This window comes from Punica granatum, chromosome 5 (genome assembly GCF_007655135.1).
Source record: "Punica granatum isolate Tunisia-2019 chromosome 5, ASM765513v2, whole genome shotgun sequence".
NCBI lineage: Eukaryota > Viridiplantae > Streptophyta > Magnoliopsida > Myrtales > Lythraceae > Punica > Punica granatum.
Window position 1 is genome coordinate 30,985,155 of NC_045131.1, and position 16,865 is coordinate 31,002,019.

Consider the following 16,865-nt stretch of genomic DNA (forward strand, 5'->3'; position numbering starts at 1 on the left):
TCATTCATGGCCATCGTGACATCCGTAGTCAAAATCGTAATTGATTTTAGACTCCTCTTTGACACATCTGAAAGGCATGTGATTTTTTTTTATACAATTGGTGATTATATTACACACAGTGTTGAAGTACAATCCCAAATTTTTGGGGTACCTTTAATTTGCACCGCGTTATAATTTACTCAGTCTGGTACCGCCGAAATGCCAAGATAAGTGGTAAAAATGTGACGAAGGATTAAGACGGTTCCATAATAGCAAGTACTCAAACCTTTTTTTTTTACCATAATTGAAACTTTAAGATAGATTCTTAATTTAGACTAAATATTTGAATAGGTTTTTAATTGAAATAAAATGTAAGGATTTATTGCGTAAATATCAAAAAATGGGTTAATAATTGTGCAGGGAGGGCTTAACATTCGCGGTCAATTTCATATCTATCCTTCAATTTAAATTATTGCAGAGACAAAGATAACAAGATACCTGGTTTTTAATTTTTGCTAATATGGGACCATATCGGTATTACATCAACTTTTACATGACCAACGTCATTTCAGTGACTCAAGACTATATAAATTTAAAGAAGGCATGGAATTTATTAACTTTTAAAAAATGTGATGGTCATTTGACATCATATCTCGTAAAAAAGATATGTCCTCTTGCTCGTAATTATCTAATCATATTTATAACGAGGCTGTTAGAGGTTTTATAACTTAACAATGACCTAAACAGAGGTCGAGAAGGCCGTCTTAAGTTCCAACGACCTAAGACATGATTTGATGGATTTAGATTTTTTAAAAAAAAAAAAACAGCATATGAAGAAAAGGGTTCGCCAACACCATTAGCTCCACTATTTTCTCGAACAAAAACCACATTTGTATGCAAATATGTCAGATTTAAGTTTCTGTGATAAGCTTCTTCTTGTTTTTTTTTGGTTGAACTATGATAGTTGATTCAGCATAAAATATGAAAACGTAAAATGATTAGGGTGTGTTTGTTTTTTAAAAATTTTTTAACTCAACTCAACTCCACTTATCATCAATTTAACATCACAATCATTACTCTTTTTTTTCATTTTTAAAATTTTTTTAATCATTCAATTCAATTTTTAATATTAAATTCTCTCAACTATTCATTACTTTTGCACAATTCAACAATACAATCATTATTTTCTCTTAATTATTTATTACTTTTTTTTACACTTTTTCTCATAATTCAACAATACAATCATTATAAACCAATTAAAACCAAAACTCAACTCAACTTAACTCTAAATCCAAATGCACTCTTAATTTCTAAAAGTTAGAATTAGATTTTTTGACAATTGTAATTGTTTGGGAATCTTACTATTGTAGATAATCATTCATTCAAGTTGGGAAAATGGACATTAGCAAAAAGAACAATAAAAAGAATATCTAATGTGTTCAAACTATCTCCATCAACCATTCTTAAATTAATGTTTGCAAAATATCAAGAGGAGAAAAAGTTTATTTTGCTTTGTGAGACGGAAATAGAGGTGTATTTTGAGCATTTATTTTAGCTTTAGAAGAGTTATTGCACATATAGGTATGTCTAAAATATTATGCATAATATTAGTTTAATGATACATAATTATATAATCCTTTCATTAGTAAATTAATAAACATTATAATAATGTATTTTGTGTTTTTATTCAAATCCCATCTCGTTTTTGTGCACGTGTTGGTGTTGCACGTAAGTTTAAGGGCAGGAATAGAAATTACAAGAAAAAGGGCAGGAATAGCAGAAAAGGGTGATAGCATCTCTCTTATCGATAATATCTCGGTCGCCCGAAGCAGCAGCTGTGGGAAAGGAAAACAAAAAAATAAATAAATAAATAAAATCTCCCAGATTAGATTGCTGCATGCAGTGCTGGCCACTCTTGAGTGATGACCGAAACGTTGATTCTTGGATGCCCATTCCAATGTATAATCGGCAGACGCAGCCGCAGGCGTTCCCGCAGTAGTTTTAGGTGGAGACTGAGCAGCTCCTCCAATGGCAATGGCAGTGGCAGTGGGAGTGGCGGGGCCGCTGAGAATAAGTTCAAAAGGGACAGCCTTTACATCGACAAGCGCGGCAAATTTCGGACCTTTAACCACAAGAAGCTCTCCAGGAAGAAGGGTACGTATTTGTCTGCGTCGTCGTCCTCGTCGTTCACCATTTCCCCATTTTTTATTTATTTATTAGATTGAAATAATTTGTCGTGGGTCTATAGGGAGTGTTGATTCGATTCGGTTTCGATGCAGGGGGGACTCTGCGAGGGCAAGGGTGGAAGTACGGGTCAGGGTTTGTGGATGGGGTGTTCCCCGTGCTGAGCCCAATTGCTCAGCAGATGGTCCAGTTCATGAAGGAGGAAAGAGATGCCGACAGTGTTTTTGCCTTTCTTGATCAGCTTCCCGCCACTCACACCTCCTGGGATGATATCATCAATGTCGCCGTTCATCTTCGCCTGAGCAAACTCTGGGACCCTATTGCGTTGGTGAGAGGATTTTGTTTTGTTACCCCTTCTGTACTCTTAACTTCAACATTCGCTGGGCTGGTGGTTCCTGGGGATAAAAGGGAAAAAAAAAAAAAAAATTTTGGCTGCAGAAGCGTGCTTGCATGTTTGGGTTTCAACAGTAGGAGAGCTTCTTGTTCATGGTGATTAGATATTCCTTCCGGCCGCTTTCGTTTTGATTTCGTATGATCAAACTTGTTAAAATTGGTGTGTGTGAAGTTTCTCAATATCTGCTAGCATGGACACCAGATATAGCATTCAAAATTATGACCATCGAAGCTTGAAAATGGATGTGCTTCAGAGTGATTCTGAATGGGTCGATTTTTGGACCTGACTCGGGACTCAGTGTGCCTCTGAATCTTTAGAGCCACTTTGATCTGAAACAGCTAGTCGTACTGAGCTAAGAAGTATCAACCTTGTGGGAAAAGTAAATTAATTTGATTGGATCACAGTCGAGGATTCTCTGAAATTATCAGTTTTGCATTGCTTCTTTCTTATTTATTTGTGATTTTGCCACTTTGTCTAGCCAGATAGGTGAATGGGTATTGTCCCGGAGCTCCTTCCAACCTGATGTCATCTGTTACAATTTACTCATCGAAGCCTACGGGCAGAAATTGCAGCACAGGAAGGCAGAAACCAAATATTTAGAACTCATTGAAGCCCGCTGTGTTCCCACGGAGCATACATATGCCCTTCTCCTCAAGGCATACTCTGCAGCTGGCTTGCTCGAGAAAGCTGGAGCAGTCTTTGCTGAGATGCAGAGATATGGTCTCGTCCCTAGTACGTTTTCATCAATGTAGTTCTGCTTGTATAGGGTAGGTCCATATAGAGGAACATTGTAGTGAATCCTTCAACACATGCATTTCTGTTTCCCCTGTTAGAGCAAGAATTCCCTTTGTGTTTGCATTTTGCAGGTGCAATAGTATACAATGCTTACATTGATGGGCTGATGAAGGGAGGAAAGCCTCAAAAAGCAGTAGAGATCTTCGATAGGATGAAAAGAGACCGATGCCAACCTTCTACTGAAACCTATACAATGATGATCAACTTACATGGAAAGGTAATTATCTTCTCGTCCTCAGTAAATAATTATTTTCCTCAGTTAAATTTTGGCCTTTCTCCTATCGTTTGTTCGCGTATTGGAGTTAAGGTTTACATGTGCTTCTTCTTGTGTCCAGACAAGCAAATCATATGTGGCCTTAAAACTGTTTAATGAGATGAAAAGTCAAAGATGTAAGCCAAATATCTGCACATATACTGCTCTCATAAACGCATTTGCAAGGGAGGGGCTTTGTGAGAAAGCAGAAGAGATATTCGAGCAGATGCAAGAAGCCGGGCTTGAACCTGACGTCTACACCTACAATGCTCTCATGGAAGCTTACAGGTTAGAATCTCTGATGTAGTTGCTTGTTAACGGGGAGACCATCACTCAAGTAGGCTCTCGTTGTCATAGCAAGAAGTCTCTGAGCAATATCATGAATGAGAGACTATTATTACGAATCATAATTTTTCTGCTAGCGAGCACTTTCTTCTTCACCATGCAGTCGTGCGGGATTTCCTTACGGTGCTGCAGAGATATTCTCGCTCATGCAGCACATGGGCTGTGAACCAGATAGAGCTTCATTCAACATAATGGTAGACGCCTATGGAAGATCCGGTCTTCACGAAGGTAAACAATCATTATTAGAATTTGATCATGCTACTTATACCATCCGAATTTTTTCAAGCATTGACTTCCGTATTTGGGGGACATTCTATAGTCTTGTTTAAAGAGGCCACGTCCTTCCTCCACTAAGTATTTCAATATTGCATTTTTAGATGCAGAAGCTGTGTTTGAGGACATGAAGAGGCTGGGAATAACCCCAACAATGAAATCCCACATGCTTCTTTTATCTGCCCACTCCAAAAGTGGGAATGTAGCGAGGTGCGAGGCCTTAGTGTCTCAAATGCAGAATTCAGGCATTGAACTGGATACATTTGTTCTTAACAGCATGTTAAACCTTTACGGACGGTTAGGCCAATTTAAGAAGATGGAGGAAGTTTTAAAAGTTATGGAGATTGGACCTTGGCCAGCTCATATAAGTACCTACAATATTCTGATAAATGCTTACGGGAAGGCGGGATTTTTGGATAGAATGGAGGAGATTTTCAGAATTCTACCAAGCAAGAGTTTGAAGCCCGATGTGGTGACTTGGACGTCGAGGATCGGAGGGTATTCCAGGAAGAAACTGTACAAAAGATGCTTAGAGATCTTTGAGGAAATGATTGATTCAGGATGTTACCCCGATGGAGGGACAGCAAAGGTTCTTCTATCGGCATGTTCGAGCGAGGATCAGGTGGAGCAGGTCACCACGGTTCTCAGAACAATGCACAAGAGCATGAGCACTTCTTTACCCACATGATGGACTCCTTATGCTTCCAAAAACTTCCCTCAAAAGGCCTGTCTGTGAATTCGATGTCTTGTATATATACTATTGAAATATGTTGTCCTACACGGAAAAATTGAGAAAAAAATCATAAGCTTATATGAGGTTTGGATTTAGCAGTCTATCAACTTGAGTTTTTGGATTGTAGATGGACCCAAGTTCATATATGTTCAAGTGATATGTTATATGGTATCAGAGCGAATTACGTTTTCACGCACACGTATAGGCTTACTCCACGACAGATTTGGTTTTCAATCAGGCCCGAGAGTGGCTCAATACTTGGTCCAATAATCTATCAATTTAAGCTTTTAAGTAGCAAATGAGCTCAAATTCGCGTAGTCCCAAATGGGTATTGTACATGTTGAAAATATAAAAATGTCAATGGGAAATGCAATTCCGCATCGGCAATTAAAGAAAAATTTTAGGGAGGTTTATATATGGGTCTTACAACTTGACATCTTTAATTTTTGAGTTAAAGATGAGTCTAAACCCATTTAAACTTGGTAGAATATAATATGATATCAGAACCAATGATAACGATTCTAAGGGCGTGTATGCGTCAGCGCCCACACCACGCCAGTAAAATCCGAGTCCGGAGCTGGAAGGCCAACTCGTAGTAGTTGATCCCCTCGCTCAAGTGTGGAAGTGGAAAGCTCATCTTGAGATAGTTAAGGCCCAAAACCGAAAAGAGAAGAGAGCTTGGTTCGAGATAAGTTATTTAGAACGAGTGGTTAAAATTCATGTGGCACATGTATGCAAAGAGTGAGGGCACACGGTGCTACGTGAGAGCGGATGTTGGAAATATAAAAATGTCAATGGAAAATGCAATCCCACATCAGCAATGAAAGGAAAATTATGAAGGTTTATATGTGATTGATTCTCACAATTTGATAACTCGAACTTTTGAGTTGAAAATGAATCCAAATCCATGTAAACTCGAAATTTTGAGTTGAAGATGGGCTCAAACCTATATGAATCCGGTAGAAATTAACATATACGATTAGCATAGCGACAAGAAGAGTGATCGTGTGTCAAATAACTGTATGTTCAGTATGTATATATAGCAAACTGTAGTTAATCAAATTCAATATATTGCTAATTAATGGAAGTGATTACAAGAGAGGGAATTTATATGTGACCATGAAATTTATCCAATGAGTCTGCTCTATATTAGGATAAAAGAAGAACCTTTTTAAGCGGAAGAGTTCTTCATGCAGTTGGATAAAAAGCCAACGCAAGTATAAAACGTCGAATCTTATGAAATAAATTAGCTTGTGTTTGGTTTTTAAGTTGAATTATGGTCCAATTTAATTTGATTTTGTATAATGATTTAAGTGTTGATAAATATATGAATGAATGAAAATATACCTATGTACGTATATATAAATGTAAAAGTATATAAGAGATTTATTATTAAAAAAGTAATTATAAAAATATATGTAAAAAATTATTATTAAATAAAAAAAGATAAAATCGTAATGGAAGAATAAAATCGAGATGGATAGAGTAAAATCTTTTATTCGAAAGTTAAATAAAGCCCACTTTCTAAGTGCAGACAACCTATTATGTTGCCATGGGATTCCACATTCAGCCACCAACATATATGATTTTTATTTTCTCTATTAAAAGAAAAAGAAAAATAAAAATAAAAATTTCCGATGAGGAGGCAACAGCCCCGATCCCCGACACAAAATAGGCAAGTTGGGAACATCCCAATCCCACCAACCCTTCGCTTCTTCCTATATAAAATCTTAAGCAAGTAAAAATTGACAGTGGGCCGACTCACCATTCACCAACCTCTCTTGCCGTACAGAGAGAGAGAGAGAGAGAGAGAGGAAGAGGAAGAGGAAGATCTTGCAGTCATGGCTTCAAGGTTGATGTGGGCTTCAAGGGCAGCTTCCAAGCTCAGGATCTCAGTCTTCAACAGAGGTTTTGCTACCGGTAAATAAAGTTGCCCCCTTTTTGCAAAATCCTTTGATTCATCGGGGTGCAGGAATCATTTAGCCACCGATCCGATCTTGATGAGCTTCCCACTTGAATCTTGATGTAGTTTATATGGTGGAAGGGATTACTCCATATTTGCAGCATTTGTCTTGTTTGAGCTTCCGTTGTTGCTCGCCCGCTGTTTTGCTATTGGGCAAGCACAGGTTTCTGATTCGTGTTTCTGCTGTCCTTTTTCATTACAAATGCAAACTCCTATGTCAAGTCAGGAGAAAACATTTGGAATGGTGTCTAATGTTTCCTGAGAGTTCCTTGTGTTTGTTTCTGTTGATCCTAATAAGAAGAACTGACCATTCTGTGTTCCTTTTGGTGTTACAATGTGCCATTTCCAATCCACTGCAGTCCTTAAGGACCTTAAGTATGCCGACTCTCACGAGTGGGTGAAGGTCGAGGGCCATTCTGCAACTGTTGGCATAACTGACCACGCACAGGACCATCTGGGCGATGTCGTGTATGTTGAATTACCGGAAGAGGGGTCAACTGTGACACAAGGCAACGGCTTTGGTGCCGTTGAGAGTGTCAAGGCCACCAGTGATATCATCTCCCCAGTTTCAGGAAAGGTTGTCAAAGTTAACCAGGAGCTTAGTGACTCCCCTGGACTAGTGAGTCTCCTCTGCTTTGCCTGCTGAAATGGATTCTATGATTGAGATAATGTTCAGTTGGGAATTACGTTCTTGATATGTGTACTGTGTCTGAGTTGCCAGCATCGGAGGAGGTGCCGCTCTGGTGGAATCTGAGTTATGCTTTTGAAAGTGCTTAGAAGTTATTTTCGAATATAGATTTTTTCAAATTCTAACATAAACATTACACCATGACTCGTTACTCTTCACGTCTAACGGACGGGCTCCTGAGATTCTTTTTTCCTGCTGTTTGCAATATTGATAGCTTTCTTGGACGATTAACATAAGCATTTATCTTTCCCCTGTGTTAGGTGAACTTGAGCCCCTATGAGAAGGGATGGATTATAAAGGTTGAGCTGAGCAATTCAAGCGAAGTGGAGCAGTTGATGGACTCAGACAAGTACTCCAAGTTCTGTGAAGAAGAGGATGCAGCCCACTAAGCTATCATACATCTGGAGCTGAGCTCACATACAGCGGAAGTTCAACTTGAACATGCTGTTGGATCCAAAGATTCAAGGAAACTCGAAAACTTACCCCGAATTTTCATGATCTCAGCAATGTCTTGCTTTCCTTTCATCCTCCCCTCTTCGCTTGCAAAGGAATATTTAAGAGTATACCACAGATTTGAGAGATGATTCGCATGTCTGCAATGTTGGTGCTGCTGACTTCATGTTGAATATCTCGAATAAAATTATTGTTGTTCGAGATTGGCACAGTGGGCGCGGGCTGTTCTTTTAGTTCTTTACTCCAGATTATTTTACAGTGTTTGGATGAAGCGAAATTTGTTTCGGAATTTGCCAGCATAGAGCTCCATTTCGATTCATTCCAGCAGAAAAATACATGCAGTGTTCTGTTCTGCAGCATCATGCAACCCAAATATAAATTAGCCGCAGTAGCTCATTCCGATCGCATATAGAGTTAGTTTGGTTTTGGAGTTGGCATCCAATTCCACTCCACTCCACCCATATAGATAATAGTCGATGAAAAACATTATTATTAAAAAATTAATTATAATAATAGTTAGAAAAAAGTAGATGTGAGAATTCACTATTAAATATGAGAAAAAACAAATAAGAAATGTATATATATATATATAGATGTAACGGTATATGGAAATTTTTTTATTAAAAATTAGTTATAATAATAGTTAGAAAAAAGTATATGAGAAAAAACAAATAAGGAATGTATATATATATATATACACAGATGTAACGGTATATGAAATTTTTTTATTTAAAATTAGTTATAATAATAGTTAAAAAAAGTATATGTTAGAATTTATTATTAAATAAAAGAAAAAGATAAAAAAAATAATTATTGTATTGTTGAATTAAGTGAATAATAAAGGATAGTATGATTAAAATTTTTTAACCAAATTGCAGCCAAATCTCCAGCATGGCATTGGCAATGCACCTTTCCCACGACCGAAGTTATGGAGAAAGAGAGAGGGAGAGAGGAAATACAGCTTGCCCAAGAGAGAAAAAGACCATGGGGAATATGGAGAAAGAGAGAGGGGGAGAGGAAAGAGAGTTTGCCTATAAAAGAAAAAGGACCATGGGGAAAGAGGGATTTTTTTCGATGTGTACTTTGATATATGGAAGTTTAACTTATTTTATGAATCTACTTTTTATTTGGATTCATAATGGGACGCATGTATCAAAATATTAATGTTCAATTTGAATGAGATAAATTGTTTTCAAATTCAAACTAGTAATTGAAGTTTCACAAACTCAGAATCAGAAAAGGAAAATTTTAAACTTTAGAATCTTAAAAGTCAATCTCGATTAATCCAGTTCGACCCATTAAAGGGTGTGTTAGGACGGTTTCTCTCAAACATGAAGAATGGTGAGGACAGGTGTTGGAGGTAATTTCACGTGAAAAAGTTGAGAGGAAATTTATAAGTTTATAAAAGATAATGGTCTAGTAACTTATTCGTTCAAGCTTTTAAGATGCAGATAGATCAGAATATGAAGTAGCCATGTAGATTTTTCCTAACAAGTAATATCAAAACTCGAGGTAACGATCATGGGGAAGCGTACATGCATATGCGTGGAAACCCATGCTACACCAAGGCCCGAGTGAAGAACTCATGGCTAGTGAAGGGCCTAATAATTGGTATCTGATTTCGGAAATGGAAGCCCAACTCAAAAATTAGTTGTGTTCAGTGTGTTGCTTGTCGTCGTATCACGGGGATTACAACGAAGTTCTCCACATAGTTGAGAAGGGAGAGAATTATTCGGACAATTTCTCCACATAGTCGGAAGGGGGAGAATTGTTCGAACCATTTCTCTCCTATATGGAGAATGATGAGGGCGGGTGTTGGAGGTAATCCCACATGAAAAAGTTGAGAAGAAATCCATAGGTTTATAAGAGATGATTTAGCAACCTATTGATTTAAGTTTTTGAGTTGCGGATAGACCAGAGTCCGAAGTAGGATTGTGGATTTTTCCTAACAAGGTGAAATACTCATAATATGGATTTTTTTTCATTCACATGACTTGAACCTGAGATCATACTTAAGGGGAACAAATGTAGAACCGCTCGAACCAATCCATGTTGATCGGGAAAATAGGGGTTGGTGTAATTAAAAAAATAAATAATATTTTTAATCTTTTTTTGCTAATATTAAAAGTAGGGGTAAGTATACGAAACTGGGGTCAAAATGTTTGATATTCTTTTCTTAGGGGTAGTATACGACTTGGTCAAAATGTTGGACCAAGTCGTGTGCCATGTGGTTATCTGATTGTGGTATCCAAGTATATTTTCATTCTAAAAACATAGAAAGAAGTCTAATGATATCTGAGACAAAACTCTTAATGTCCCAAGAGGAGCAGGAAAAGTTGTGGATAGCATTAACAAGCAGCAAAGCATCCAATTTAATCCAAATATTTCTCCAACCGCATTTGAGGGCTAGGGAGATTGCTAGTAGGACAACCTTTGCTTTCGCTTGAAGTGGGGACCCAGTCTCGGTGGGTTGGAACCATGAGTGGTTGGTTTGTTGATTTGCAGTGCTTCTAGTTCTGGCAAGACAAGCCCTCTCGATGGTCCAGATAGCATCATTGTGAATGCTGCTCCATTTCTGATCTGTGGTCTCAGGTTCTTCTTATTGCTGCGTTTGATTATGTAAGGAGACGTGTTGGAATGTTAAGACCTGCTTAGAGCTGTGTTCCCAGAAGGCCGCCCTGATTTGGATAAATCTACTTTTTTGTGTGCAAAAAGAATTTCATTTCTTAGTGTCCAGTGATCAATTATACTTGCTCCATACAAGGAAAATGATATACATTCATTCAACAAGGATTTGGCAATATGGTATGGAGGCTTGACTATGAAGTTAAAGTTATCTTTAGGGGACGAGTAAGCCATGGCATCGAAACGAAAGTTCTATGGGAATTCTCTCCAAGTAACACGATAGAATATGCATTCCTCAAAGATGTGAGCATAGCTATCGGAGCTAGTTTGACAAAACGGGCACGAGGCCTTGCTTTGAAAGAACCAAGGGATGTATTCACTAACAAATCTTCACAAGTGGATTTTAAAGCGATTGTGGATTTTGAGGCTCCAAAGAGCCTTCCAATTCACTTCATTTCTTGCATTAAATTTGGAGTTTGATCAAGCATGTAAAAAGATTTGACAGAATGTAATCCAGAGGAAGTTTGAGACCATAATATCAAATCACCGAATTCATCTTGAGGAAGGTGAATTTTCATGATGTTTCTTACCGTAGCTCGGTCGAAGAGGTTCACAAGAAGGGGCAAATTTCATCTTTTCGGATTAAAGAGCATTAGATCGCGTAGCTTGGTCTTTGATTCAACTTGTATTCCTATTACGGGAGAAGGTTTGAAAAGAGGGGTTACCTAGGATCCATGGGTGAAGCCATATTGAGGTAGCGGCACCGTTCCTAATGGATATGCCTGTACCTGCTTGGAGTGTGTCCTCACATCCTTCTACGTATATTTGTAAGATAACTCTTAAATAGTTTTTGCTTTTGGTTTGTTATGGAAAACTATAGAAAGCTATGCATGCATTTGGTTACTGCGGAGAACATAAATGATCTTCACTCACCTCCTTTCTTCTTACTCCTCATTTTTCAAAATTTTAAAAGTGACCCAATTTTTTCTTCTCGTTTTTTCCAAAACTTCCTGTAGGCTCTCACTCTACCTCCTCTTCGCCCATCCCTCCAACCCACTGACTCTTGATCCACCGGCTTTGCACATCGACTACCCTCTTCTTCCTTCACCTTCGTCTGCCACCACTATTACCTTCTAACTTCAATTCTGAACAAAATTTGGCCGTAGTATCTCGATTGCGACCACATCTAATCTCTGGCATGATTCGCCACTGCCAATGAACCTTGCCTGTGGTTGAGGTATGGAAAGAGAGAGATAGAGCTTGCAGAAGAAAGGGAACATGGGAGGAGAGGAGAGAGGGTTTGGGGTGGTTTTTCAAAAAATAAAGAATTTGGGATATTTTTTGCATAGTAGAAATTTTAAGAAAGTGGAGTGCAATTTTTCATCCTGGAAAACAAAAAACTATGACGATCAGCGACTGAACAAAGCAGCTTTATTAAATTATGGGAAAAGTACCCATTTGTGATTTGAGTTTGAGATAAATTAGGTCTTGTGATTTTTTAGGGACAAATAACACAATGTGATTCACATCGTGAGATGTAATGAATCTCACCATTAAGGTTTTCGTCACTTTTGGTCTTTGAACTTTTGTTTTTACCATTATTACCTTTCAACTTTCAACTTTTTTTCAATTTGGTCATAAAATTTGAAAAAAAAAAGGAAAAGGGGCCGGGGCCGTCGGTCGACGACCTCGACCCCGACCCCACCATTGAGGTCGCCCCGACCCCACCATTAAGGTCGCATGCACCCATAGAGGATGCCGTCGACTATGGAGGTAGGGTCAGGGGCGCTGATTGGCGACCCCTGCCCCTGAATCGATCAGGATCTCGATGCTTAATTTTTTTTTTTGAATTGTAGGATCAAATTGAAAAAAATTGAAAATTTGAGAGTAATAATGATAAAAAAAATTTGAAGGAAAAAAATGACAAAAAATTAACTTTGACATCTATTATGTCTCACGAGTGAATTTGTGTCAAGCTCAATACACAAAGGGTTTTTTCCCCTTAATTATTAAACCCATCAAAAACCCTCTTTTGCTTTCTGGAAAACGTTCTCTCCATCCTCCAGAGTCCAGAAATCAATGCTCCTATCCTTCTCTCCGCCATCGGTTTTACCTCAGAAGTTTGTCTTCCCTGGGGTCAGTCTCCCGAAGCTCTCTCCCGCTCTCTCAATTTCTTTGCTTGCTAAAGAGTTTCGCATTGATTGAATTGTATGTATATCGTGCGATTGAATTGCGGTTGCTGTTGAGAAGCTTGAAGGGGAGCGGAGGCCAAATGGGTTTTGGACTGGCGGGCGGAGCCAAAGGCGGGGCTGTGTCGTTATGGCGGGTCCAAAGAAGATATCTTTCGGGAGAGAATGCAGAGAAGCATTGCAGGCCGGGATTGATAAGCTGGCCGATGCTGTCTCTGTCACCATTGGACCCAGAGGTACTGCTACTATTATTACTACTAGGACTCAGCTTCTTCTGCGTTCCTCCCAGTTGGCATCAGCTTCTTTCTCGAAGGATTTCACGCTCTTGCGGGTGGTGACTTCATGAGAACAAGCAGACCCATCATTCTTTTTTTTTTTTTTTGCGTTTTCTGATTGTCCGACATCAAAGTTGTGATTTTGATTTGTTTGATTAGGTTGGAAATGATCAGTGTTTATTTCATAGTAATTCAAACGATCAGTTTTTATTTCATAGAAATTCTTAATGTGTTCATATTAACTCTGGCAGGACGAAATGTTGTCCTTTCCGACTCCGGAGATTTAAAGGTGATAAACGATGGTGTGACAATCGCTCGAGCGATAGAACTCTTGGATTCAACTGAGAATGCAGGAGCAATGCTGGTCCAAGAGGTCATTTCTGGTTGCCTTCTTATTTATCTGGTTTCTTTTTTCCTGAAAAGTTTGTGTTTAAGGCAACCTTAGCATTACAATTTCACTCTCATGTCTGTTTCAGGTTGCTGGAAGAATGAATGATATGGCTGGTGATGGTACAACCACAGCGATTATTTTGGCTCGAGCGATGATTAAATCGGGTTTATTGGCGGTTTCCTTTGGGGCTAATCCGATTTCTATGAGAAGAGGAATGGATAAGACCGTCAAAGAATTGGTCAGGATCTTGAAGGAGAAGACTTTTCCCGTAAAAGGGAGGGAAGATATCAAAGGTCATTAGTTCTTTACCATTTGAACTTTTTTCGAATAGGTGCCCTTATCATGCTATTCTAAGACATGTTTGTCTGCATGATTTTGCAGCTGTGGCCACTATCTCCGCTGGAAATGATGAATTTGTGGCGAACCTGATAGCTGAAGCTATAGAAAGGATAGGCCCTGATGGAGTTATCTCCATTGAGTCATCCTCCTCATCCTCCTCATCTGTTATAGTTGAAGAAGGAATGAAGGTGATGCAGTTGATCTTTCATCTAGCAAACCTGTTTGTCCATCCCGTGAATTTTCCATCTAACCTTTATATGAAACTCACTCGAATCGATTCTCATTTCAAATGAATGTTTCTTTTATTTACTGATTTGTGTTTGCTGCTCTCTATGTCTAGATTGACAAGGGCTATATGTCTCCCCATTTCATCACAAACCAGGAGAAGTCCATAGTGGAGTTTGACAATCCTAAAGTCCTTGTGACTGATCAGAAAATATCTGATGTCAAGGAAATAGTCCCTTTGCTAGAGAAGGCAAACCAATTAAGTGTTCCTCTGCTGATCATTGCTGAGGACATCTCAAGGGCTGTGCTGGAAACCCTTGTAGTCAACAAAATGCAAGGCTTAATTAATGTTGCTGTTGTCAAATGTCCTGGATTTGGAGATGGAAAGAAGGGTCTTTTGCAGGATATTGCTCTGATGACAGGTGAAGTTACAGAGGAAATTTGAGCTCTGTTATTGTTGCCATTTCTTACCCGGTTCAAAAATATATTCTGGATAGTGAGAGTACATTTTCTTCTCGAAGTTCTTGCTGACGTGGTCCGTAAATCATCAGGTGCTGATTATATCTCTGGAGACTTGGGTCTAACCCTCGGAGGTGTGACCTCGGATCAGCTTGGCATTGCAAGAAAAGTTACCATAAGTGGTAATTCAACGATAATAGTTGCTGATCCTTCAACTAAAGCAGAAATCCAAGCAAGAATATTGCAGATTAAGAAGGATATGACTGAGACTGACAGTGGTTATCATTCGAGAAAGCTCGCTGAAAGAATTGCCAAACTTACTGGCGGTGTTGCTGTAATTAAGGTCTGTAGTATGGTGATCTTGTGAATTTATATAGTGAAAATGTATACATTTTTTCTTCATTCTTTTGGATCTTGAAGGTCTTTGGAACTGGTTTTTCTATTGGTCTTATAAGATGGCTTAATATCCCTCATAGGTTGGAGCCCATACTGAGATAGAACTCGAAGACCGGAAGCTCAGAATTGAAGATGCAAAGAATGCCACATTTGCTGCGGTGGATGAGGGAGTAGTTCCTGGCGGTGGTGCCACATACATCCATCTTTTGGAGCATATTCATGTTATAAGGAATCTCATGGTTGATGAAGATGAGAAGATTGGCGCTGATATTATAGCAATGGTGCGGTTCTTTTCTTTTAAAGCCCTGTCAGCTATGAGTTTCTCAATTGAGCGGTTCTTTTTGCCATCCCATTAACGTATATGCTTGTAGGATCCTACACAATATATGTTGCACTTTTTTGTTTGCATATCCGATTGGAGTTTGCTCATCTGAATTTTCTTCTGCAAGCAAGGGTTGCTACATATCTCTAGTACTCTGTTCCCAGAGCCATGTTGAATTCAGTTTGGAAGTAAGACTTGTAAATGATGCATTTGCAGGCACTCATTGAACCTGCTAAAGCAATTGCAGCTAATGCGGGAGTGGATGGAGATGTTGTGGTGGAGAAAACCCGAGCTGGTGGTTGGCGAATTGGGTACAATGCTATGACTGGGGAATATGAAGATCTTCTCGATGCAGGAGTAATTGATCCTTGCCGTGTTTCGAGATGCGCGCTGCAGAGTGCAGTCTCTATTGCAGGGATAGTTCTGACAACTCAAGCTGTGCTCGTGGAGAAAATAAGGACGCCTAAGCCAGCTGTCCCTCATGTTCCTGGGATAACTCCCTAATCAGAGGACTTTCGACTGTTCCTTAAGAAAAGCCAGATTCATCAATCGAGTTGGCGCAGTTTTGAATACTGATGATGGGAGACGACTTCTTGCTTGGAGGATCTTCATCCATCTTCCACATCCAGCCTGAAGATTGTGCATGTAGAGAACAGGACCTTTGTTCTCCAATCCTGACTAATGAGAAAAGGAGAAAGTGCTCTGCCTCCTCATGAGATCACCTAGGATATATTTTCCCGGTACTCAGTCAGGAATCATGAATTCCCGCAATTACAAGGCTTCAACTTCTGATGGTCAGGCTGTTTGAGTGCTTATCGAGTCACAAGCTGCCACAAGTTCTATTTAAAATATTAAGGGGTTGATCAGAGGGAAGCATCAGAAAAGGTTGACATCTTCGTTTTGTTTAATGTGTCCTGGATATCAATATACGAAATATACGCCCAGCTGACGGTTCTATACGCGTCTTACTAGGCGCAATTGGTTAGGTTTGGAGATTAGCAGTCAAAAAATTTTCAGACGCCCAACCTACCTCTCTGATGACTGTCTTTTTGAAATTCGGGAGTTTTAAGGTTTGACTGGTTGTTTGATTGCATTCAACTCCCTTTACTATGTTAAGTATGATTCATGTCAGGAAAATGAAGGTTGGTTGGTTAGTGATCTGTCCACATCCACCTTCCCCTTCCTATTGCGTTACGCCGTCTCGCTCGAGCAGGAGAACAATGAGGAAGCAGTAGATAGGTATGATGTTAAATTCTGACACGGTATGTGTGTTCAAGGCAGATGACACGTATATTACATTAAGATGACCTATGTCCTATGTAAGCAGAGGCTATTAGTGCTGTGTTTGTGTTTCTGTTCTTAGGCTAATGCTTGCAGGAAGAGGACCAATGATGGTGGCTTTACCTCTAAGCCAAGCATGTCTTCTCATCTCCCAATTCAAAAGTGATTGCAACCTTCCCATATACTCATGATATCAACGCCCACTACCACTAATAACAAAAAAGCAGCAGCAAATTCTTTGCTCATTACATAATAGCAATATTCAATTTCGACATACGGCGGGGCCTTGCATAGTCTCGCACC

At 39.1% G+C, this 16,865-nt stretch overlaps 3 protein-coding genes across 5 annotated transcripts; all 3 read left to right on the forward strand.

The window, feature by feature from the left end:
* Positions 1-1,790: 1,790 nt before the first annotated feature.
* On the forward strand, positions 1,791-5,077 carry LOC116209598 (pentatricopeptide repeat-containing protein At2g35130). 2 transcript variants are annotated; one of them, XM_031543288.1, is made up of 7 exons: positions 1,791-2,133; positions 2,259-2,491; positions 3,130-3,289; positions 3,424-3,569; positions 3,688-3,893; positions 4,054-4,178; positions 4,328-5,077. In XM_031543288.1, exons 1-7 carry the CDS (start codon positions 1,902-1,904, stop codon positions 4,909-4,911), a joined length of 1,686 nt encoding a protein of 561 aa, XP_031399148.1. In that variant the 5' UTR covers positions 1,791-1,901; the 3' UTR covers positions 4,912-5,077. The 2 variants fall into 2 exon arrangements, with proteins under 2 accessions (XP_031399148.1, XP_031399147.1); XM_031543287.1 differs by having other exon boundaries at positions 1,793-2,133; positions 3,040-3,289.
* Positions 5,078-6,669: 1,592 nt separating this feature from the next.
* On the forward strand, positions 6,670-8,293 carry LOC116206650 (glycine cleavage system H protein 2, mitochondrial). The gene is made up of 3 exons (XM_031539439.1): positions 6,670-6,876; positions 7,279-7,538; positions 7,868-8,293. The coding sequence occupies exons 1-3, from the start codon at positions 6,798-6,800 to the stop codon at positions 7,994-7,996; spliced, it is 468 nt and encodes a 155-aa protein (XP_031395299.1). The 5' UTR covers positions 6,670-6,797; the 3' UTR covers positions 7,997-8,293.
* A 4,368-nt stretch (positions 8,294-12,661) lies between these two features.
* LOC116208784 (chaperonin 60 subunit alpha 2, chloroplastic) lies at positions 12,662-16,621 on the forward strand. Of its 2 annotated transcripts, none has more exons than XM_031542346.1 (9): positions 12,662-12,821; positions 12,936-13,110; positions 13,401-13,522; positions 13,626-13,833; positions 13,922-14,067; positions 14,220-14,526; positions 14,656-14,906; positions 15,040-15,240; positions 15,498-16,621. In XM_031542346.1, exons 1-9 carry the CDS (start codon positions 12,765-12,767, stop codon positions 15,783-15,785), a joined length of 1,755 nt encoding a protein of 584 aa, XP_031398206.1. In that variant the 5' UTR covers positions 12,662-12,764; the 3' UTR covers positions 15,786-16,621. The 2 variants fall into 2 exon arrangements, with proteins under 2 accessions (XP_031398206.1, XP_031398205.1); XM_031542345.1 differs by having other exon boundaries at positions 12,681-12,821; positions 12,933-13,110.
* Positions 16,622-16,865: the final 244 nt, after the last annotated feature.

What these genes read in the sequence shown, in the direction of transcription:
- LOC116206650 (XM_031539439.1), top strand. Translation starts at nt 6,798, where the DNA reads ATGGCTTCAAGGTTGATGTGGGCTTCAAGGGCAGCTTCCAAGCTCAGG. An exon ending in CAACAGAGGTTTTGCTACCG is followed by an intron (nt 6,877 to 7,278) that starts GTAAATAAAGTT and finishes AATCCACTGCAG; the next exon opens with TCCTTAAGGACCTTAAGTAT. An exon ending in TTAGTGACTCCCCTGGACTA is followed by an intron (nt 7,539 to 7,867) that starts GTGAGTCTCCTC and finishes CCCCTGTGTTAG; the next exon opens with GTGAACTTGAGCCCCTATGA.
- LOC116208784 (XM_031542345.1), top strand. Translation starts at nt 12,765, where the DNA reads ATGCTCCTATCCTTCTCTCCGCCATCGGTTTTACCTCAGAAGTTTGTC. An exon ending in AGAAGTTTGTCTTCCCTGGG is followed by an intron (nt 12,822 to 12,932) that starts GTCAGTCTCCCG and finishes GTTGCTGTTGAG; the next exon opens with AAGCTTGAAGGGGAGCGGAG. An exon ending in GCGCTGATATTATAGCAATG is followed by an intron (nt 15,241 to 15,497) that starts GTGCGGTTCTTT and finishes ATGCATTTGCAG; the next exon opens with GCACTCATTGAACCTGCTAA.
- LOC116209598 (XM_031543287.1), top strand. Translation starts at nt 1,902, where the DNA reads ATGACCGAAACGTTGATTCTTGGATGCCCATTCCAATGTATAATCGGC. An exon ending in GAAGCTCTCCAGGAAGAAGG is followed by an intron (nt 2,134 to 2,258) that starts GTACGTATTTGT and finishes GTTTCGATGCAG; the next exon opens with GGGGGACTCTGCGAGGGCAA. An exon ending in GAGATATGGTCTCGTCCCTA is followed by an intron (nt 3,290 to 3,423) that starts GTACGTTTTCAT and finishes TGCATTTTGCAG; the next exon opens with GTGCAATAGTATACAATGCT.